Source organism: Oncorhynchus kisutch, linkage group LG26 (assembly GCF_002021735.2).
Source record: "Oncorhynchus kisutch isolate 150728-3 linkage group LG26, Okis_V2, whole genome shotgun sequence".
Classification (NCBI taxonomy): Eukaryota; Metazoa; Chordata; class Actinopteri; order Salmoniformes; family Salmonidae; genus Oncorhynchus; species Oncorhynchus kisutch.
In genome coordinates, this window is record NC_034199.2 from 5,325,494 (window position 1) to 5,349,269 (window position 23,776).

A 23,776-nucleotide genomic window follows, 5' to 3' on the forward strand; every position below is an offset into this window, starting at 1 on the left:
ACTAACATGGCTAATGAGTTAAACCATTTGATTTCATGCCACTGAGGTGCTCCCAGTTGTTGAAGTGGTTGAACTACCCACTATCTGATCCACTCATGCACAAGGGCAACAGCAGTGCAATGTTCCCATGGGCAGTGACCCTCCCACACATCTCTCCATATAGAAAGTGTGTAAACTGCCTCATTGTACTCTGCTGTGCAGGGCCCTGATGAAGTCAACATGACAACCCCCTGTGAACCCACTGAGCACCCGCCCAAATTCCGGCTCAGAATTATGAAGGGAAGCGACGAGAGACTCTTCCATAAGCGGCCCATCACCATTCAAATGACAAGTGGGGGCATGAGGGGGTACAGATAGGGATAAAGAAAGTGCCCTCTCCCACACACAATGTCCACAGGAACTGTAGATAGTGGGAAGTGTCTGAAATAGTAGCCATGACGAAGCACACACACACAACACCATGAAAGTATTTACCAGCGAGGGAAGTATTTGGTGAAGCGTGTTGGGGGTTGGGAAAATACCCATATTGAGTTACCCTGGGCTAATAAACAACGAAACCGACCGATTTTGGCTTTAAGGTTAGTCTTTACAGGTTGTGACACATTAGCTCGGCTATTCAACTGTGACCTGCAGTCTAATGAAAGCTGAAGCCGTCAACCTGTTAACATTTCAACACTGAGCTGCACCACTGCAGTTCACTTCAGAAAATCAAGTAATTTTGCTATCGTAACAGGTACCACATGAGTAGTGTAATATACAGTATGACCAAAAATGTTTACAAAAGTAAATCACACATTTGTGCATGTTTTAGGGCAATTACGTTAATGTGGCATACTCAGCATCTCAGTGATCACCCAAAAACGAAGTAATATGAGAGCCATTTGTTACATCCAAAACCCATTTGTTTTGCACAGGCTGATGGACTTCAACCAAGGGACCATTGTGTGGGTGAGTGCAACCAGATGGTCTATCAGCGGGATTTTTTTTTTTTTGGTCTTGACTAAGATGATAGGCTGTAATGGATAAATAGAGCTGTACCTCAAGGCAGCTCTAATAGGCAATACCAAGCACAGATGCCTCAGCCTCACTGCTGAACTACTGCTCTTAGATATCGGCAATAAAATTCCTGCCCTCAAGGACTAATTTTAAAACATGAGTGCAGAGCATGACTTGCCCTGGGGTCATTTACAATGTGACTTATTTCATTTAGCCTGGCACATACTCTGAATGTTTCAGAGAATCACATTGGTGTTTCCTACATTTCTGAGACTTTTCAGATTCACTCTACAGATTCACTTAGTGTCGGAACAGAGACATCTTGTCCACTCAAGCTTGTCAGTGGAGCAAGCTGTCTAGAGATAGCAGTGCCATAAAAAGAGATAGTGTAAAGCCGGATGATATGAATGTGAGCACTGAAACTCCAAATACACCATCCTGATCAGGGTGAAATGGCATCACTCTCCACCACTATATTTATTTGACAACTTCGTAATCTGGAGCCATTTTCAGTACCTTTAAACAACTACTTATTGTAAACATTTATGAGGTCTTAATAGGGCAAACAAGGTGTCTATTCTTTTTGAATGACTTATTCATTGAAATGTACACTATATATACACAAAAGTCCGATTTTAAGTACCATGGCATCATACTTGATTCCAACCTCTCTTTTAAAAAGCATGTGAAAAAGGTAATTCAAATAACCAAATTCAACCTAGCTAATTTCCGATTTATACGAAATTGTTTGACTACAGAGGTAGCAAAACTGTACTTCAAATCTATGATACTCCCCCACTTAACATACTGCTTGACTAGTTGGGCCCAAGCTTGCTGTACAACATTAAAACCTATTCAGCCTGTCTACAAACAGGCTCTCAAAGTGCTTGATAGGAAGCCCAATAGCCATCATCATTGTCACATCCTTAGAAAGCATGAGCTCTTGAGTTGGGAAAATCTTGTGCAATACACCGACGCATGTCTTGTATTCAAGATCCTCAATGGCCTGGCTCCCCCTCCACTCAATATTTTTGTTAAACAGAAAACCCAGACATATGGCAGCAGATCCACAAGGTCTGCCATGAGAGGTGACTGTATAGTTCCCCTAAGGAAAAGCACCTTTAGTAAATCTGCATTCTCTGTGAGAGCTTCCCATGTCTGGAATACACTGCCATCAGACACACATAACTGCACCACATATCACACTTTCACAAAATGCTTGAAGACATGGCTAAAGGTCAATCAGATTTGTGAACATGATCCCTAGCTGTGTGTTGCCACTCTCCATGTTGTCTGTAGCTTGTGAGGTGTGGAAACACTTTGTTGCTTTTATTAATTTTGTCTTGCTGCTTTTTGTCCTATGTTGCTCTGTCTGTATGCTATGTCTTGCTTGTCCTATGTTGCTATGTCTTGCTTGTTCTATGTTGCTATTGTCTATATTGTAATTGTTTTTAATAACCTGCCCAGGGACTGCGGTTGAAAATTAGCCGGTTGGCTAAAACCGGCACTTTTACTGAAATGTTGATTAATTTGCACTGTCCCTGTAAAAATAAAAATAAATAAACTCAAACTCAGACACCCTTTCAAATTAGTGGATTCGGCAATTTCTGCCACAACCGTGCCTGACAGGTGTATAGAATCGAGCAAACAGCCATGCAATCTCCATAGAGAAACATTGACAGTAGAATGGCTGCTCAATGACTTTCAACGTGGCACTGTCATAGGCTGCCACCTTTCCAACAAGTCAGTTCGTCAAATTTCTGACATGCTAGAGCTTCCCTGGTCAACTGAAAGTGCTGTTATGGGAGTGGTGTAAAGCTCGACGCCATTGACTCTGGAGCAGCGGAAACGAGTTCTCTGGAGTGATGAATCACGCTTCACCATCTGGCAGTCCGATGAACAAATCTGGGTTTGGTGGACGCTACCTTCCCGAACGCATAGTGCCAAATGTAAAGTCTGGTGGAAGAGGAATAATGGTATGGGGCTGTTTTTCATGGTTCAGACTAGGCCCCTTAGTTCCAGTGAAGGGAAATCTTAATGCTACAGCATACAATGACATTCTAGACTATGCTGTGCTTCCAACTTTGTGGCAACAGTTTGTGGAAGGCCCTTACCTTTAAGCATGACAATGCCCCTGTGCACAAATCGATGTCCATACAGAAATGGTTTGTCAAGATCGGAGTGGAAGAACTTGACTGGCCTGCACAGAGCCCTGACCTCAACCCGATCAAACATCTTTGGGATGAATTGGAACGCCGACTGTGAGCCAGGCCTAATCGCCCAACATCAGTGCCGACCTCACTAATGTGCTCGTGGCTGAATGGAAGCAAGTCCCCGCAGCAATGTTCCAACATCTAGTAGAAAGCCTTCCCAGAAGAGTGGAGGCTGTTATAGCAGCAAAGGGGGACCAACTCCATATTAATGCCCATGATTTTGGAATGAGATTTTCGACAAGAATGTGTCCACATACTTTTGGTCATGTAGTGTACCTACACCACCTCCTCTCCAACATTGTAAGAATAGTTTTATGTTTCATGTTTTTCCATTTTAGGAAATGTGTCTGCTGAAGTATTTGAAAAGTTATGTGCAAATTCAGAAAAACGCCTACAAAAGAAAATGCACTCATCTGACATAGAAACCATAAGCATATGTGTTTCCACATTACTACCTGGCAAAGAGAAGAAAGTCAATTGGAGCGCAACATGTGGTTTAGAGATTTTGCCACGGCATGCTTAGGCCAAAAGTGAATCCTGAGAGCCCCCTCTCACTGTACCATAACAGCAGGGTGGGATCTAATCATGAGATTGGAGGTCAGTGAAAGGTCAGTGACGGCTGAGAGCTGACTTAACTGAATATAATGAGCTACCATCCTGGTACACTGATGGCATAGGTATATTGTTGCTCAACCCAACTTCTACCCAACTAGCAGATGAAAAATGTTGCATGTGCACCCAGTGGCATCCAAAACAAGTTTGTTGCTGAAAGCAATTTTCCCACTTTTATATGCAGACTGAACAGGGTTTATGTTGGACAGGGAAAGGAACATTTATTTTCTACCAGTACCATTTATCTTTCCCCCATCATGGTCAAGGCCATTGAAATACCTGCAACTGGTGTTTATATGTCTCCAAGTTGAAACAGTCACCAAGCTAAAATAAGATCACCTGTCATGCAAGTATATTCACACACAAAGGTGGGCTTGTTGAATGTATCACACCAAACCACAAAAAATAACATAATCACTTCCCTTGTGCTCAATGTAACACGACAGCTCATTTGACCATGTAGAGAGCAGAATGCACAAACTTTGACAAGCAATTCATACAACCAAAATGTCATCATTTTCATTTCAAAGTACCATGTACTGCTTGTAATGTGTATTGCAATGGTTTATTCTATGAATACATGTGACAGCTTGTTGATATAAAGATGGCATGCCAAAAGATTATGTATAGAATGTACACTATATGCTGGGGTGTCCTTCACTCCTTTAAGTGCACATGAAATAAATAAAATGTCTCTATAAATACTCCATTTAAGTCTGGGAGGGACAAATCATATAACACGGAATCCAACTGTGACCTTTAGCCCCTTACTCTGATTTTATTACATAATCTCAAACTCTATATACATAAACTTCCAACTTCAGCTTCATCAAGTCCCTCTCCCTCAAGAGTAGACTACTTATCCTGCACCTATCTTACATTATGCTAAAGTCTATAGCTACCCAAAATAAAATATATATATTTTACCTCTGGGGAATGTGTGTGCGTTCATGTGTGTATGTGACACATTCTTATACATTTTAGTTAGTCACTTGCCAACCGGACGACTTGGACATACATTGACATGCGACCGGTTTGGGTTGTGAGGAAAACACTAGTGCCATGCTTGTTTAGTCTTTGCACACACCATTGTTGTTGCCGAAGGGTTGAGTTGCAAACAGAAATACACTGGTTAGTCCCCTGAACCTTCATATAATGCACTTAAAACACACTGTGTCAGGATTAGCCCAAAAGGACTACTGGGTGACAAAAAAAGACAAACAGGGGGTGGGATTGGGGATGGTTGAAAATGGATTTCCAAAAAGGGAATACATTTTTACCAGGAATTACCTTTCTGGTTACTAACTGACAAGCACTGATACCCATCGTCCTCATCAGGCAAAGAGTGGCACTCCATAGGGAGGCTGCCCTCATCGAGGACTGTCCAGCAGCTGTCCTGCAGGACCTCACAGAAGCTGCGGCAAGGCAAAGGCGGTGGCAGGCCCCGGGGGCACCTGGGCAACAGCAGCAGGCAGAAAAACCACTCCAGGCTATGGTGGCAGCGCGACCTCAAGAGCCACGCCCAAGAGCCCAAAACAGCCCGGACCTCCTTCACACTGCTGTGATTGAAATAGTTGGGCAACACAAAGCTGTCGCCACCCATGGATTTGCAGAAAGGCAAATGGAAATCTATTGGCCAGCAACGTGGCGATTCCGGGGCCGGCGTCTCACTAGTAGCTAAGAGAGAGTGGTTGCTGTCAAAAGGGGTTAGAAAATCACCTGAGACAGTGTATTCATCAGAATACTCCGTCGAGTTAAAATTATTGGCGTTCCAACTAGAGCTACTGTCAATTACTCTGTTGCTACTTCTGTCACTGGGAGTTGTCTCAAGAGAGACATTAACACTTGGGATGGGCTGACTGTCTATGGGGAAAACCGTAGCATTCCACTCAGCTGTTCTGTTGTGCTCATCCAAAACACTTTCTGCTAGGTCCACCTTGACAATACCCAGCATCTCATTCTCTTTCCCTGCAAGCACATTGACATTCTCTGCTAAACCGATGAGGTCTGTGGGTAAAACTGTTCCCTCCTGGCTATCCCACATAGAGGCTCCTAGTTCAGATCCAGGTTCAATGCTAGATCCAGATTGAGACCCAAACCCAATTCCAGACACAGGTCTAATTTGAGACCCATGTCTGATTTCAGACTCTGAGTCAAATTCAGAACTAGATTCAGATTCAAATCCAGACCGAGATCCGAATTCAGAACCAGACCCAAATCCCGACCAGGATCCAAATCCAGACCCACTCCCAACCCCTGACCACTCCCAGAGACTAGAGCCTATACCCTGTACTGTGGACATGTCATTACCAGGTTTGCTTCCCCTTGACGTGGGCCGATCGGCACCCTTTTCCATTGGGCTCTCATTCCTGGCTTTTGACCTCACAGTGGTCAGCTTGGGGACCTCCGTGGCCTTTGCATTAAGGTTCCAAGTTTGCGCAAACTTATGTATCCCGCTTTCTATGTCAATGATATCTGCCCCCACCTCTTCAATGTTCTCCGGCGTTGGTGATTCATTGCTAGTCACTGGGTTCCCAGATCCCTCATTGTCAAGCGATGGGGCCTCAGTGGTGCCATCTGTACTGCCCCAGGAAAACCACAACGCCTCACAACGGCCCACCAATACTACCACTAAAAGGGAGATACTCAGCTGGAATCCAGTCTTGCAATCCATCCCGCTGCTGCCCAAATGTACTCCACCAGCAGTGTTGATAAGGTTCCCAGAGTGAACTGTGACATGCCCACTGCCACTGATTCACTCCACATGCTCCATTCTCCTCCAGCACACTGCAGACCACCAGCCAGAGAGGGAAAAGTGAAGCGAAGTGCCTTAATTCGAAGGCGGGGATAAGGAGGTCTCATCCTTATTGGTTGCCCTTGTAACTTTTCCCTCCCACAGCTCCCCATCCTCCTCCCCTCCTTTTGTCCCAGCAGTGAAAAGGGTCTCTTTAGAAAGGATACCTTTAGAGAAAACAGCTGGTTGACTTTCAATGTAAATGTTGGTGCTTTTCAATGTTTTACAGAAAAGGGCCATTTGTTCTCCCTGAGTTAACCTCTTTGTACAAACATGAAAAGTAGAAAGTCCACCAGCCTATCTTAAAAAACTAAAGTATGTGAAAATTGTAGGCGCATGATGGAAGGGCATAGAGAATGTGCAGGGTTTTATGGTCTTGCTTGTTTACCTATGTCATTTCATCTGAAGTCTAGAGGGTTATAAACGTAAACTGTAAATGCATTACATACTCCACCATTTCTGTGAAAGATAAACATATGTGGTGAACATTTACTTATTAATTTCACCAGACAAATTATAAAATAGCCTATTAGCTATCTGTCATATGACAGCGGTAATGCAAAGATCAATTTTGGCTAGGAAGAAACACTGTCCAAATTGTATATTATGATCCAGAGAATAGTCTAATAATACAATTTCTTAAAGAGCGACTGACCCTAAAAAACAACTAATCCCTTTGAAAATGGGCTCATGTGCCATTGTTAATGTTGTAAATGACCATTGCAGCTGGAAGCGGCTGACTTTTTTATGGAATATCTACAAGGCGTACAGAGGCCCATTATCAGCAACCATCACTCCTGTGTTCCAATAGCACATTGTGTTAGCAAATCCAAGTTTACCATTTTAAAAGGCTAATTGATCATTAGTAAATCCTTTTGCAATTATGTTAGCACAGCTGAAAACCAATTTGGTGGCATTATTTGGTGGCATTCTCTGAGCCTCTTTACTGTGTCGCCACCATGCTCGATGCTAGGTACAAGGACCGCTACTTTGATGTAGACAAGAAACAGGGTTTAAGTGAAATGTTACATACACAGCAGGACAAGATAGAAACGGACACAGTGACAGTGATACCATCAATCACCACATTATTTTGGAGCGATTGGATACCCAAATTGGTCTACACGGACAAGTTCTGGTCTGGTTTAGAGCTTATCTGTCAGAAAGATATCAGTTTGCTTGAAACTTGACTAGAACCCAAAAAATGTATCATATTACTCCAGTGCTAGCCTCTCTACCCTGGCTTCCTGTTAAGTCTAGGGCTGACTTCAAGATTTAACTGCTAACCTACAAAGCATTACATGGGCTTGCTCCTAACTATCTTTCCGATTTGGTCCTGCCGTAAATACCTACACGTACGCTAAGGTCACAACACGCAGGCAAAGAGCTGGTGGCAGGGCTTTCTCCTATAGAGCTTAATTTTTACGTAATGGTCTGCCTATCCATGTGAGAGACGCAGACTCGCTCTCGACCTTTAAGTCTTTATTGAAGACTCATCTCTTCAGTAGGTCCTATGATTGTGTGTAGTCTGGCCCAGGTGTGTGAAGGTGAACGGAAAGGTACTGGAGTGACGAACCGCCCTTGCTGTCTCTGCCTGGCCGGTTCCCCTCTCTCCACTGGGATTCTCTGCCTCTAACCCTATTACAGGGGCTGAGTCACTGGCTTACTGGTGCTCTTCCATGCGTCACTTGAGTGAGTTGAGTCACTGGCGTGATCTTCCTGTCTGGGTTAGCGCCCCCCACGGGTTCGTGCCGTGGGGGAGGTCTTCGTGGGCTATACTCAGGCTTGTCTCAGGTTAGTAGGTTGGTGGTTGAAGATATCCCTCTAGATATCCCTCCAGTACTTATGCTGCAATAGTTTGTGTCGGGGGGCTAGGGCCAGTCTGTTATATGAAATATTTTTCCTGTCTTATCCGGTGTCCTATGTGAATTGAAGTATGCTCCCTCTAATTCTCTCTCTTTTTCTCTCTCTCTTCTCTCGGAGGACTTGAGCCCTAGGACCATGCCTCAGGACTACCTGTCCTGTCTCCTTGCTGTCCCCAGTACACCTGGTCATGCTGCTGTTCCAGTTTCAACTCTTCTGCCTGCGGCTATGGAACCCTGACCTGTTCACTGGACGTGCTACCTTGCCCCGGACCTGCTGTTTTGGACTCTCTCTCTACCACACCTGCTGTCTCTAACTCTGAATGATCGGCTATGAAAAGCCCAACTGACATGTACTCCTTAGGTGCTGACCTGTTGCACCCTCTATAACCACCGTGATTATTATTATCTGACCCTGCTGGTCATCTATGAACGTTTGAACATCTTGGCCATGTTCTGTTATAATCTTCACCCAGCACAGCCAGAAGAGGACTGGCCACCGCTCAGAGCCTGGTTCCTCTCTAGGTTTCTTCCTAGGTTCTGGCCTTTCTAGGGAGTTTTTCCTAGCCACCGTGCTTCTACATCTGCATTGCTTGCTGTTTGGGGTTTTAGGCTGGATTTCTGTACAGCACTTTGTGACATTGGGTGATGTTAAAAGGGCTGTATGAATACATGTGATTGATTGAGTGATTGATTGATTGATTGACAGTGCACACTGAGGAAGAGAGGCCACGACAGACAGAGCTGAAACTTCACTGCTTGACATGTATGATGAAATCCTGGTTGAGAATGAAACAACTGAACAAATGAATAACGAAGCAGCATAACAAGTAGAAATAGAAATAGATTTTGATTACGATCTAATCCTAATGGGGACATACGTAAATGCCAACAAAATAACTTTTTGGTCAGTGTGGTTTGGTATCTGTGTGTGTAACCTTTAACTAGGCAAGTCAATAAAGAACAAATTATTATTTACAATGACGGCCTACCTCGGCCAAACCCGGACAACGCTTTGCCAATTGTGTGATGCCCTATGGGACTCCCAATTATGGCCGGATGTGATACAGCCTGGATTCGAAACAGGGACTGTAATGACACCTCTTGCACTGAGATGCAGTGCCATAGACCTCTGCGTCCGTGTGTGTGTCTGTGTGTGTTGTGTTGTGTGTTGTTCAACTGTACTATAATGCTTAAAAGGCCACTAAAATGTTTAATATTGGTATTGTTTTTCTTGGCAAGGAAAATATCGGATATCGGTATTGGCCAAAAATGTCATATCGGTGCATCCCTAGCCTGCAGTGCTTAAGGTAATGCACAGGACCGACTACACTTAGTCTTAAGTTTAAAAAAAATGTAAGTGTACAGTAAGGCACGGAAAATTTGCAGACACATCCAGCGATTTAACTAATCTGGTATATTGTTCTCATGCGTTTCACCCCAGTGGCCACATGAGGTTCGCAATTAAGAGCAGAAAGGATGATTTGGGACTGTATAATGATCACTTGTAGTGGAAACAAAGGCTAATGGACTCATAATATAATTTTCCCTCACTGGAGAGGATATTGGCACAACACTGTCAAAATGAAATGTCCATTGTTGCTGATTGTTTGCCAGTTTCTAAGGAAATGAACAAGTCACTCCAAACTAAGTTGACCGCAACCACAAGAGATAGAGGAGGTGCTGACAACTTTAGAATAAAGCAGTTTATTGATTTATTTCCATTTGCAGTCCAAGTGATAACTCTTTCATTGTGGTCACAATGTCATAAAAATCCACAACACCAATCTCCCTTAGAACTCTCTTTGATTATCATAGTTTAGGACAGGGTTCCCCAACTGGCAGCCAACGGGTCCTTTTATTTGGCCCCCCGAGTCTTCTATAAATAAATAAAAAATAAATGTTTTATTTTTGCACAAAATAGACTGTAATAATACCAGGAAATCAGATCCAAGTGATTTTAATTTAAGAAATCTGTCCCAGTCTTCCCACTCATAATAGAGAGACACGTTATCGTATACAAATGTAAGCAAGGTTTGAAATGATAATGTCTTAGTCAAACATTACATCTGTGTGGGCTTCTTGAGGTCAATTTGCAGTCTAAAAATTATTTGTAGTTATGTTTACATTTTAGTCATTTAGCAGACGCTTTTTACCAGAGCGACTTACATGAGAAATGAAGGTCAAGTGGCTAGCGCAAGAGCACATCTACAGATTTTTCACCTAGTCAGCTTTGGGATTCAAACTAGTGACCTTTTGGTTACTGGCCCAACACTCTTAACTGCCAGGCTACCTGCAGACCCTGCTTTTTCCGGCCCCAAGACCATCCGCTGAAGAAAAAAACGGCCTGCGGCTGAATCCAGTTGATGATGAAGGACTTGATGTGTTGTCCTATGCAATCACATAAGCAATGTGCATTCCCACCAGCGTGATCACAGAGCTAGCTTCCTATGCTAAATGAATGAGCAAACTCCTCAAAATAGAAAATGGGCTCCATGTACAGAGTACATTAGATTATTTAGTGTTCCTTGAGCAAAAACAAAAGGAGTTCTGTTCTAAGGCCTACTTCTCTCTGAACATCTCTCTGAGCATGCTGAACATGCTGTTCCATTTCAGCAGGCACTGATTGTCAAAGTGAATCAAGTCGATCCTGGCTCGCAGTGAAGAGCAGTCTGACACGGCTAAGAATTTCACAGAGGCAGGCAGGCCCTTGTTCATTTTGAGGGACAGCATCTTTATTTATGGAATGGAATGAAGCAAGTCCATATTGTCTGACACACAGGCATGGTACCCATCCAACTCCCCTGTACCGTGTGACCTTTTTGGCATCAGTGATGAGAAGAAATCATCTTCATAAAGTGAATGCTGCTCTGTCTCGTCCTCTGTCATTGTGCCAAGATTACGTTTCGTGTAGACCAAACCTGTATAGTTGTAAATACACAACATAAAAATATGGAATATTTCAGCAAATAAATTCTGCTTTATGTGGCAACTTAGTTCATCATATCACGGACATTACAATAGCCCAGACAGACTTTCCATACTTATTATTCTCAGATCTGGGACTGTAGTGAGTTCATCACGTTCTCAGACCTAACAAGTTGTCTAACGTTCCGATGAGTCCATGCCTAGCTGTACCTATTGTGTAGACACACAATTATATATATATGCACAGTTGGACTAACTGAGTCTCAGGCTTTTAGATTAACGTTATCCTAATTTACAAAGACAATTTATAGTACATAGCAAAGGAATCCTAAGTCTCTCTAAATACTGTGTCATGAATATTAGATAGCTATCTATACTAGCTAGCTAGTTATCTTACCTCTACAATATTTCCTGAAGTTCGAGGCAGAGTTTGTGTCGGCTGCCACCTCTGCCATCCTGGGTAAGCAAAGCTTGCATTGCATCACCTCTCTTGTGCTTGAAGAACTGGTCACAGTCTCCTCCGTCTCCATTGTTTTCACACACACCGCTTTGATATAAAACATTCCTCTTTCATGACACGTCTCAAACTAAACTAACTTATTTTTGCATTTGATAAAATCTCTATTCACTTTGTGCGCACAGCTTGATATGATTGGCCTATGTGATGCGTGACATTTTGTTTGATTGGTCACTGACTAAACAACGATTACCTTTTTTTGGAGGGGCTCAGTAGCAAACTTTCCTTGCCCTCATGATCTACTATTATGGATAGCCTACAAAATATTGTACTCTGTAACGGATGGTTTTAATAAGGTAGAGAAGTACAATACTTCAGTCAAAACATACTTAAGTAAAAGTTAAATGATCGTCTTTGAAAAATACTAAAATTACATGGAAAAGCTACTCAATTACAGTAAAAGAGTATTTGTAATTAGTTACTTCCATTCCTGACAACCAGACACAACCTGACCCTCTTCTGTTCCATCTCCTATGGGTGTGTACCTCACTCCCTTCCGTCACTGCATCAGATGCCAAAGCCTTCTGTCTCCCACAGTCCCCAAAGAGAGAATCATAGTGTAGAGAAGAACAAAGACTTGGATGCAATCATCTGGAGAAATCAAACTAGAGTGTTGTTATTGCAGCTATGACATGAATAGGCAGGGCCTAAAGGTGTCTTAATGTGAAATGTAATGTGTGATAAAGAGAGTTCACAGGGTTTGCCATGTTTCATAGGTCTGGGAGGGGCGGAGAAGGCCAAAAGAGTGGGTGCCCAAGAATATCATTTGCTTGGCGTGTTCTCTGCTGGAGTCTCCTCCGCATCAGGAAATTTGCTTATTCCTGGACGTCCCCGACGATGTAGAGACAAAATTCCATTGAACCGATGCCGTGTAAGTCGCCTTTTGAGTGACAGCGCCAGAAAGTTTTCAACACAGGAAATCTACACGAAACAAAAGTACCTTGAGTTCAGTTGAAAATTAAAGGCAAATGCCCCAGCTTTTCACCATCTATTTCACGTTCACTGTAAAGATAACGCAGATCGAAAACATCCTGTAATCTTCTTATGTGAGGCATGTTCATTTGTAACTGGTAATTATTTGTTAGGATGTGTGAGGTATGCACTGTTATGTCTAACAAAGACAACAAAGTTCAGTTTTAAGAAACTTGGACACCAATTCTTTTATTTTTTTGAATTTTTTTACTGAGGGCCCTCGGCATGTTGGGAAAAGGTTAGCAGTACCGTAATAAAGGTTTTAAACTGCATTTTGTAACTTGTATTTATGCACAATGGAATAATAAAACTAAGACCATTTCTAATTTGTGGATCATTTTCCTTTCAATGACTTTAGTAGTGTTGTTTTAGATTTTCCTGCACACAAATTCTCAGTAAATTGGATGGAACCATACTTGAAACTTTACTCCTTTAACTAATGATATCTGGGTGACATAGACCATAAATTCCTGTTCCAGTATAAAATAAAAGAATCACACTGTAGGTTAAGCCAATCAAATGAAAATATTTTGAATAGCTCTTGATGAAGTGTAATACACAAATTACAGCATTTCAGAAGAACTGTCACCCACCAGTGGAGAGAAAGATAAGAATGTAAATGCTGCATACACGGTATATAGATCGAAACAACACTAAAACAGTAGTAGCAGCAGAGGAAGTTAAATGACTGTCCTGAAAAAATAAAGTCTACATTCATTTAAATACCCTTTGGGTCATAATTCTGAAAGTGTCCAGATATTAGCTTGGGATATTGCAGGAGAACATCCCAATCCCACAGCAGACAGAGACACCTGGATCATGTTCATTACGGCATGCAACGGGAAAACTTCAAATCTGCGTTCCTCCCTGTTTAAATTAAGGGTGTTTTCACATATAGTCCTCTTTAAAAGAACCGATCTCAGCCGACTTTAAAGTGAACTATGGGCTAAAATAAAACAAAAGAACACAGTTCTCTTTGTATTCACACGGCACTTGCCTTTGAATGAGGATTCAACTCTTTTTCCGGTTCACTTAATCTATTGTGTGGTCCTAGTCCTCTGCATTCACATTGTTATGTTTAGAAAGGAACCAACAGGTTTTTCCAACATTCACTCAATGCACTCTGGGTTTTTACCATGTGGAGGACGATCCATTCGATCAGAATGTGTTATCAGACAGCTAGATGTACGTACTTACATTTTGGAAGCTAATAGATTGCATTTAGTTAAAAGATGAGTAATTGTAATCAATTACTATTAACAAGACACTATGAACATGTCAATATTATTGGTAACATAATACATAGCAGAAGAATAACTGCAGATGAAATAATGCTAGAATTGAACGTTGTACACCCCATGTAGGCGATTCCCCCTTTAAGAGCTAGAATTGATTTGTACCCTATATTGTGATCCTCCCCAAATATGTTGTTCAAACCCCCCAATCAAATAAATCATTTACGAAGCACTCTAATCCTATAGAGAACATATTACAAGAAAATAATCTGAACAAAACACTCCGCACATTTTGGAATGTATGTGCATCCTTGACAGACGCTAATCAATATCCAATAAACGGCTCACGTTTTTCCTGCGAACCTGCACATCATCATCTTCCCTCTTTTGTGTCACCAATGTGAGAACTTATGGCACTGGCAGGGGAAACGGTGTTGTAGTAGTCTAGTGTGTGGTGCAGGAATATTAACAAGGGAACCTGGGGAACTTTATGTTCAATTCTGTCTAAAAAAGGGAACCATACCACAGAATTCAAGCGAACCGAACTCAGACCACCTCTCGAGATGGTCTCAGTTTGGTTTGCTCCATGGGCTCTTTTGAGGTGTCTGAGTTCCTTTGGAGTGTTCACACTTCACATGAAGTTGGCTGAAAGGAACCAAGTGTGAAATCCTATGTCTGTTTTCTTCAGTTTGGAGCATACTGAAATAGGCTCAGAGGTTACTGTCGGAAGGAATCACAGTTGAGCTGAGTCACAAGGGATCACCCCTTAACACCATCAAGGAACCGACATTTGCACAGAGGCCAAATTAACTACAAAGAAACCCTATGTGAAAAGCACCCAACAAGGACCTGGCCTGAGAATGCTTGTTTACACCATGCAGTAACTATTATTGGATGTAATATCTTCTTTGGCCAGAGTCCAAAACATTTTGGGAAGTCGTGATTGTATACCAAGTCTGAGGGGTTCGTGGAGGCATGGTGTGGCAGATATGAACTTGGCATTGAACCTATTCTGTGCAATCAGGAGGTGGCTGTTGAATGACTGGCACTGGAAATGTGTATAGTGGACAAGGGCAGTTGGATGCCCATCGACGTGATAACTTGAATGGAAAAACTGGGACAAGAAGCAGAAAATGGTTGAATTGCATGCTTATTGTCTTTTTGGCATCACTCGTAAAGCCCTGTGCACTGAAATCACAGACAATCTCCGCGTGGGTTTGAAACATCCGCTTCCTCTTGTCCAGTTCACATCCAACCCACCTCTCCTCCACAGCTGCTACCTATTGTGAGGAGAACACTCTTCCCACAAATAGGAAGGTGGGAGGACATCTTTCCAGAAAAGTACTAGTCAAAAGTCAAAAGAAACCTGAAACATTTTTAGAGGCACTCGTTTATAAGAATACAGAGTTCATTGAAGATGAATTTGACCCATAAAAAAATGACATAGCATGTACAAAGAAAGAGACATCAATAGGCTTTAAAGCAGTAGTCTCAATAAACCTCTTCTGGAGTTTGTCACTCAAATTGTGACTGGAAATTATGACGAAATGGTATGACTCTTCATATGAAACAGGAGTGATACCAAAGCACTGTCTCCTAACATGCTTCCCCTTCTTCAGACAATACCTATGTAATATAACCCGAGGAATGACTCGTAAGGCTGCCGTTGTCAATGAGTCAATGAATGGACTTGCCTAATTAAAAACGGCAACAAAAACAGGGTAATCCAATAGGCCGAACGCCGTCCAATCATCTACCACTACACACTACTATTCACAATACACAACCTCTGAGATTAGGTGTCTTCTTAAATCGTACAGCAAATATACAATGGCTAGGCCTAAATATAGCTTGTGTGAATCCTTTATGGGTATTTGCAACTCTATTTACAACCTCAGACCTAGCTCTCATTCATATATTTGATAAAGCAGAGTGGTGAAAAAAAGACAATGAAGTAGACTGGGGGCCATAAGACTGCAGCTAGTTCGAAGTGTGTAACATATCTGGGTCCATTTCAAGAGGGTGACCGTTAGCGTTGGCGCCTTTTTGACTGCAGGCCAAACAAAATAACTCAGGCAGGATAGACGGCGACAATAAACCAACTTGCAATGAGGGGATCTTTAGTAACACTCCACACACCCAGGGGCCTTTTGGCAGCCCCCCTGGCCCTTGTTGTTACAGCTAGCGAGGGTCATTGGCCTCTTACTGGAAGTCACCATAAAGACAGGGCAGTAGTGAATAAACAAGCACTGGTACGTGGACTCCAGACACGGGTGTAACAAATGGCACACACATTTCACTTTACCAACTCACATTCATATTCAAATTTACACAAAAAACACACTTCACGTTTCTGTCATTCACTCATACAGTGAGGTGAAAACAAGTATTTGATCCCCTGCTGATTTTGTACGTTTGCCCATTGACAAAGAAATTATCTGTCTATAATTTTAACAACAAAAATCCAGAAAAACGCATGTCAAAAATGTTATAAATTGATTTACATTTTAATGAGGGAAATAAGTATTTGACCCCCTCTCAATCAGAAAGATTTCTGGCTCCCAGGTGTCTTTTATACAGGTAACGAGCTGAGATAAGGAGCACACTCTTAAAGGGAGTGCTCCTAATCTCAGTTTGTTACCTGTATAAAAGACACCTGTCCACAGAAGCAATCAATCAATCAGATTCCAAACTCTCCACCATGGCCAAGACCAAAGAGCTCTCCAAGGATGTCATAAACTACTACTTACCAAGAGTGTTTCCATGTATATTTTTCATAGCTGTCGATTTACCACCACATACAGATGCTGGCACTAACACTGCACTCAACGAGCTGTATAGGGCCATAAGCAAAGAAGAAAATGCTCACCCAGAGGAAGCACTTTTCCTGGCTTGTGATTTTAATCCAGTGAAACTAACATCTGGTTTCATCTCATTACCAGCATGTCACCTGTGCAACTAGAGGCAACAAAATTCTAGATCTAGATTCTAGATTCTTTACTCCAAACACAGAACACAGAACTGCATACAAGGCTCTCCATCGCCCTCCTTTTGGAAAATCTGACCATACCTCTATCTTCCAAATTCCCGCTTATAAGCAAAAACTCAAATAGGAAGTACGAGTCACGCATTCAATTACATAAGGGGTTCGATGAAGCAAAAGATAAGCAACAGAACATGGTAGCAGACTGGAATACAGTACCAATCTAAAGTTTGGACACACCAGCTCATTCAAGGGTTTTTCTTTATTTTTACTATTTTCTACATTGTAGAATAATAGCGAAGACATCAAAACTATGAAATAACACAAATAATGTAGTAACCCCAAAAAAAATTAGATTTGAGATTCTTCAAATTAGCAACCCTTTGCCTTGATGACAGCCTTGCACACTATTGGCATTCTCTCAACCAACTTCATGAGGTAGTCACCTCATTAACAGGTGTGCCTCGTTAAAGGTTCATTTGTGGAATTTCTTTCCTTCCTAATGTGTTTGAGCCAATCAGTTGTGTTGTGACAGGGTAGGGATGGTTTACAGAAGACAGCCCTATTTGGTAAAAGACCAAGTCAATATTATGGCAAGAACAGTTCAAATAATCAAAGAGAAACGACAATCCATTATTACTTTAAGATATGTCAGTCAATCTGGAACATTTCAAGAACTTTGTCAAGTGCGGTCGCAAAAAAACATCAAGAGCTATGATGAAACTGCCTCTCATGAGGACCGCCACAGGAAAGGAAGAGCCAGTTACTTTGCTGCAGAGGATAAGTTCTTTAGAGAAATTGCAGCCCAAATAAATGCTTCACAGAGTTCAATTAATAGACATCTCAACACCAACTGTTCAGAGGAGAATCAGGCCTTTATGGTCGTATTGCTGCAAGGAAACCATTACTAAAGGACATGTAAAATAATAAGAGACTTGCTTAGGCTAAGAAACACGAGCAATGGACATTAGACCGGTGGAAATTTGTACTCAGGACGTCCAAATTTGAGATTTTTGGATCTAACGGCTGTGTCTTTGTGAGATGCAGAGTAGGTGAGCGGATGATGTCCGCATGTGTGGTTCCCACCGTGAAGCATGGAGGAGGAGGGGTGGGGGTGCTGATTGGCTGTGATTTATTTAGAATTCAAGACACACTTAACCAGCATTGCTACCACAGCATTCTGCAGTGATACGACATCCCAGCTGGTTTGCACTTAGTGGGACTACAATTTATTTTTCAACAGGACAATGACCCAACACACCTCCAGGCTGTGTAAGGGCTATTTGACCAAGAAGGAGAGCGATGGAGTGCTGCATCAGATGACCTGGTTTCCACAATCACCCGCCCTCAACCCAATTGAGATGGTTTGTGATTAGTTGGACCGCAGAGTGAAGGAAAAGCAGCCAAGAACTGCCCAGCATATGCAGGAACTCTTTTGAGACTGTTGGAAAAGTATTCCAGGTGAAGCTGGTTGAGAGAATGCAAAGAGTGTGCAAAGCTGTCATCAAGGCAAAGGGTGGCTAGTTTCAAGAATCTCAAATATAAAATTAATTTTGATTTGTTTAACACTTTTCTGATTACTACATGTACTATTTCATAGTTTTGATGTCTTCACTATTATTCTACATTGTACAAATTGTTAAAATAATGAAAATCCATTGAATGAGTAGGTGTATGCAAACTTTGGACTGGTACTGTTTGTTCTGGGATTCATCCAATAACATTGAGGAGTTTACCATATAAGAGACCGGTTTCATTAATAAGTGCATCGATGATGTACCTATCCCAAGCAGAAGCCATGGATTACAGGCAACATCTGACTGAGATAAAAGCTAGAGCTGCCGCTTTCAAGGAGCGGGACATTAATCCGGAGGCTAAAATTAAATCCCGGTACAACCTCCAACGAGCTATCAAAAAGTTAAAACAGCAATACAGGACTAAGATTTAATCTTACTACGCTGGATCTGACACTCGTCGGATGTGGCAGGGCTTGCAAAGTATCACGAATTACAAAGGGAAACCCAGCCACTATCTACCCAGTGACACAAACCTACCAGACAAGCTAAGGCAAGCAAAGGTGAACCATGCATGAGAGCACCAGCTGTTACAGATGACTGCGTTATCTCGCTCTCTGTAGCCAATGTGAATAAGACCTTTACACAGGTTTACATTCACAAGACTACGGGGCCAGACAGATTACCAGGACGCATACTCAGAGCATATGCTGACCAGCTGGCAAGTGTCTTCACTGACATGTTCAACCTCTCTCTGACCCAGTCTGTAATACCTACATGTTTCAAGCACACAACCATAGTCCTGTGTTACTGTGACCAACAACGCAAAGGTAACCTGTTTAAATGACTAACTCCCCGTAGCACTCACATTTGCAGCCATGAAATGCTTTGAAAGTCATGGCTCACATCAACACCATCCTCCCAGACACCCTGGACCCACTCCACTTAGCATGCTGCCCCAACAGATCCACAATCTTTATTACACTCCACACTGTCCTCCCCCCACCTTGACAAGAGAAACACTTATGTGAGAATGTTGTTCATCGACTACAGCTCAGCGTTCAACACCAAAGTGCTCTCCAAACTCATCACTAACCTCATGACTCTGGGACTCAACAACTCATTACGCAAATGGATTCTGGATTTCCTGTGTGGTGCCAGGACAACAACCTCTCCCTCAATGTCTGAAGACAAAGGAGCTGATCGTGGACTACAGGAAACGGAGGTCCGAGCACACCCTAATCCACAGACAGGGCTGTAGTAGAGCGGGTTGAGAGGTTCAAGTTCCTTGGTGTCCACATCACTAAGGAATAAACATGATCCACACACACCAACACAGTCGTGAAGTAAGGCACGACAACGCCTCTTCTCCCACAGGAAGCTGCAAAGATTTAGCATGGACCCTCAAAAAGTTAATCAGTTGCACCTTGGAGACCACCTTGACTGGCTGCATCAGTACTTGATATGGAAACTGCTTGGCATCCAACCTCAAGGCTCTACAAATGGTAGTCTGGACGGCCGAGCTCATTGCCACCCAGGACTTCTATACCAGGCGGTGTCAGAGAAAGGCCCTAAAAATTGTCAAAGCCTCCAGCCACCCAAGTCATAGACTGTTCTATCTGCTACTGCAGGGCAAGTGGTACCGATGCACCAAGTCTGAAACCAAAGGGAGCCTGAACAGCTTCTACCCTCAAGCCATAAGACAGCTAAATAGTTAACAAATCCCGTCCTGGACAATCTGCATTGACCCTTTTTGCACTGACTCTTGACTCATAACATACGCTGCTGCTACTGTTTATTATTGATCCTGTTGAATAGTGACTTTACACCTACCTCTATGTACATACAGTGCCTTCAGAAATAATTCATAATCATTCAATTATTCCACATTTTGATTGCCTGAATTCAAAATTTATTAGATTGTTTTCTCACCCATCTTCACACAATACACCTCAATGACGAAGTGATACATTTTTCAAATGCAAATGCAAATGTATTGGAAATGAAATACAGAAATATATTTTTTAAATAACTTTTGCTATAACACTACAAATTGAGCTCAGGTGCATCCAATTTCCTTTGATTATCCTTGAGATGTCACTACAACTTGATTGGAGTTCACCTGTGGCCAATTCAATACGTTGGACATAATTTAGAAAGAAACACACCTATAGAAGTTCCCACAGTTGACAGTGCATGTCAGAGCAAAAACTATACCATGCAGTCCAAGGAATTTCCGTAGATTTCCGAAATAGAATTGTGATGAGGAATACATACTATATATACAAAAGTTTGGACACCCCTTAAAATGAGAGGATTCTGCTATTTCAGCCACACACGTTGCTGACAGATGTATAAAATCAAGCACACAGCCATGCAATCTCCATTGACAAACATTGGCAGTAGAATGGCCTTACTGAAGAGCTCAGTGACTTTCAACATGGCACCGTCATAGAATGCCACCTTTACAACAAGTCGTTTGTCCATTTTCTGCCCTGCTAGAGCTGCCCCTGTCAACTGTAAGTGCTGTTATTGTGAAGTAGAAACGTCTAGGAGCAACAATGGCTCATCCGCGAAGTAGTAGGCCACACAAGCTCACAGAACGGGACCACTGAGTGCTGAAGTGTGTAGCGCATAAAAATCGTCTGTCCACAGTCGCAACACTCACTACCGAGTTCCAAACTGCCTCTGGAAGCAACGTCAGCACAATAACTGATTGTCGGGAGCTTCCAGAAATGGGTTTCCACGGCCTAGCAGCGGCACACAAGCCCAAGATCACCATGCACAATGCCAAGAACCGCATGGAGTGGTGTAAAGCTCACCGCTATTGGACTCTGGAGCAGTGGAAATGTGTTTTCTGGATTGATGAATCACGCTTCACCATCTGGCTATCTGACTGACAAATCTGGGTTTGGTGGATGCCAGGAGAACGAGAACCTGCCCCAATGCATAGTGCCAACTGTGAACTTTGGTTGAGGAGGAATAATGGTCTGGGGCTGTTTTTAATGGTTCGGGCTCAGATCCTTAGTTCCAGTGAAGGGAAATCTTAACACTACAGCATACAATGAAATTTGAGAAGATTCTGTTCTTCCAATTTTGTGGCAACAGTTTGGGGAATGCCCTTTCCTGTTTCAGCATGACAATTCCCCCGTCGACAAAGCGAGGTCCATATAGAAATGGTTTGTTGAGATCGGTGTTGAAGAACTCGACTGGCATGCACATAGCCTGACCTCAACCCAGCACTTGGGCACATAAAGCCCACCAATCTGGGCTTTATGGGAGAGTGGCCAGATGGAAGATCCTCCTGAAAAAAGGGCATATGACAGCACACCTGTAGTTTGCAAAAAGGCAGGTGAATGACTCTGAAATCATCAGGAAAAATAGTATGTTGTCTGATAAGACATTTTTTAAACTCTTTGGCCTGAATGCAAAGTGCTATGTCTGGAGAAAACCAGGCATAGCTCATCACCTGTCTAACAACATCCCTACCGTGAAGCATGGTGGTAGCAATATCATGCTATGGGGATGCTTTTCAGTGACATGGACTTAGAGACAAGTAAGGTTAGAGGGAGCAATGAATGGAGCTAAATACAAGAAAATCCTTGATGAGAATCTGCTCCAGGGTGCAAATGACAAAATGGTGCGAAGAATTACGTTCCAAAAGGACAATGACATCAAGCATACAGCCAAATCAACGCTGGAATCAGAACAATAATGTGAAAGTCCTCAAGTAGCCCAGCCAAAGCCTAGACTTGAATCCCATTTCAAATCTGTGGAAAGACTTGAAGATTGCTGTTCACCGCCACTCCCCATCTTGAGAAAATCTGCAAGGAAAAATGGGAGAAAATCCCCAAATTCAGATGTGCAAAGCTGACACAGACATACCCAAGATGACTCAAAGCTGTAATCACCGCCAAAGGTGCTTCTACAAAGTATTGACTCAGGGGTGTGAATACTTATGCAAATGTGTAGATATTTATGTATTTAATTTTTCTATACATTTGCAAAAATGTTCAACTTGTCATTATGGGGTATTGTGGGTAGATGCAGGAGAACTAAATGAATGTAATAAATGTTGAATTTAGGCTGTAACGCAGCTGTATCTACTGTACCTCAATTACCCGTGTGGAAATAGCCAAATTATTGTTACTCAGTGTGTATTAATTACTTTTGTTATTTTTTTCTATAATTGTTATACTTTTCTTTCTGAATTGTTGGGAAGGGTCTGTAAGTAACCCCCTTTTATTGTTAGCCTACATGTGTTGATTACGAAGCAATTTGAGATAATAAAGTATACATAAAAATAATTGAACACCTTAAACACACACACACATACTTAAGCTTTACAGAGTTTCATTCAAATAAAATAGATTTTGCAAGAGACAACTGATTGTCTCAAGAGATAAAGGGGGAGATTATAGGACTTAGATTAATTAATTAAAGGTGGTATGTTTGAGAAAAATGTATAGTATTATTTTCCTACACCAGGAAACTGGAAATTAATTAATATAAGTCCTATAATAATAATTAAAACCAGTTCAGGAAGTCTAAGACAAGCCAAACATCTTCCACTACTGTCCATGACAAATATCCACAACATAAAATAAGATTGCAGGAGATAGGAGTATCTTGAACCTGTCCAACAACATACACCCCTTCAGCTGACAAAAATGTCTAGTAGGCGAGTACTCCCATAAAACATGAATTCTGATTGCTACACTGCATAGAGAAAAATACACCATTCAGGTATAGCTTCCCTCTCAACTCTCCTCATGTCCTGCATGAAAGCCAAGGATGTTACCGTAGCTATGGTGTCATGAAAACATCAGGGGTAACCCATTCCAGCAGATGGCAGCACTCAAAGGAACATCTCAAAACGCCTTCAAGAAGGTAATCATCCCAGAACTGCTATGCCTTTAGCAGTGTTTGTCAATCCATAACTAGGGGACCCACAGAGGGTGTACTTCTGTCTTCTAGCCCAGCACCAACACAAAGAATAAACAAAGTTGAATTGGGTGTGTTCGTGCTGGGCCAGAGCAAAAATGTGCACACCGCGAGGAGCATTCCAGCAATGGATTAGTTGTTGAGTACACAGATTAGCAGGGGTGTAATGCTTATGTTACTAGCTCCAGCAGTGCAGTAAGTGTCTA

At 42.2% G+C, this 23,776-nt stretch overlaps 1 protein-coding gene across 7 annotated transcripts in view; it reads right to left on the reverse strand.

Moving 5' to 3' along the window:
- Nucleotides 1-23,776, reverse strand: part of LOC109871420 (collagen alpha-1(XVIII) chain) — a 186,877-nt gene that overhangs the window by 92,728 nt on the left and 70,373 nt on the right. For 3 of the 7 annotated variants that reach the window (XM_031806145.1, XM_020462300.2, XM_020462299.2), the window contains exon 1: nt 5,112-6,116. The exons of 2 other annotated variants lie outside the window; for them this stretch is intronic. In XM_031806145.1, the coding sequence (XP_031662005.1) occupies nt 5,112-5,865 (754 nt within the window). In that variant the 5' untranslated portion in view covers nt 5,866-6,116. 2 more of the 7 variants (XM_020462301.2, XM_020462297.2) reach the window with 2 other exon arrangements.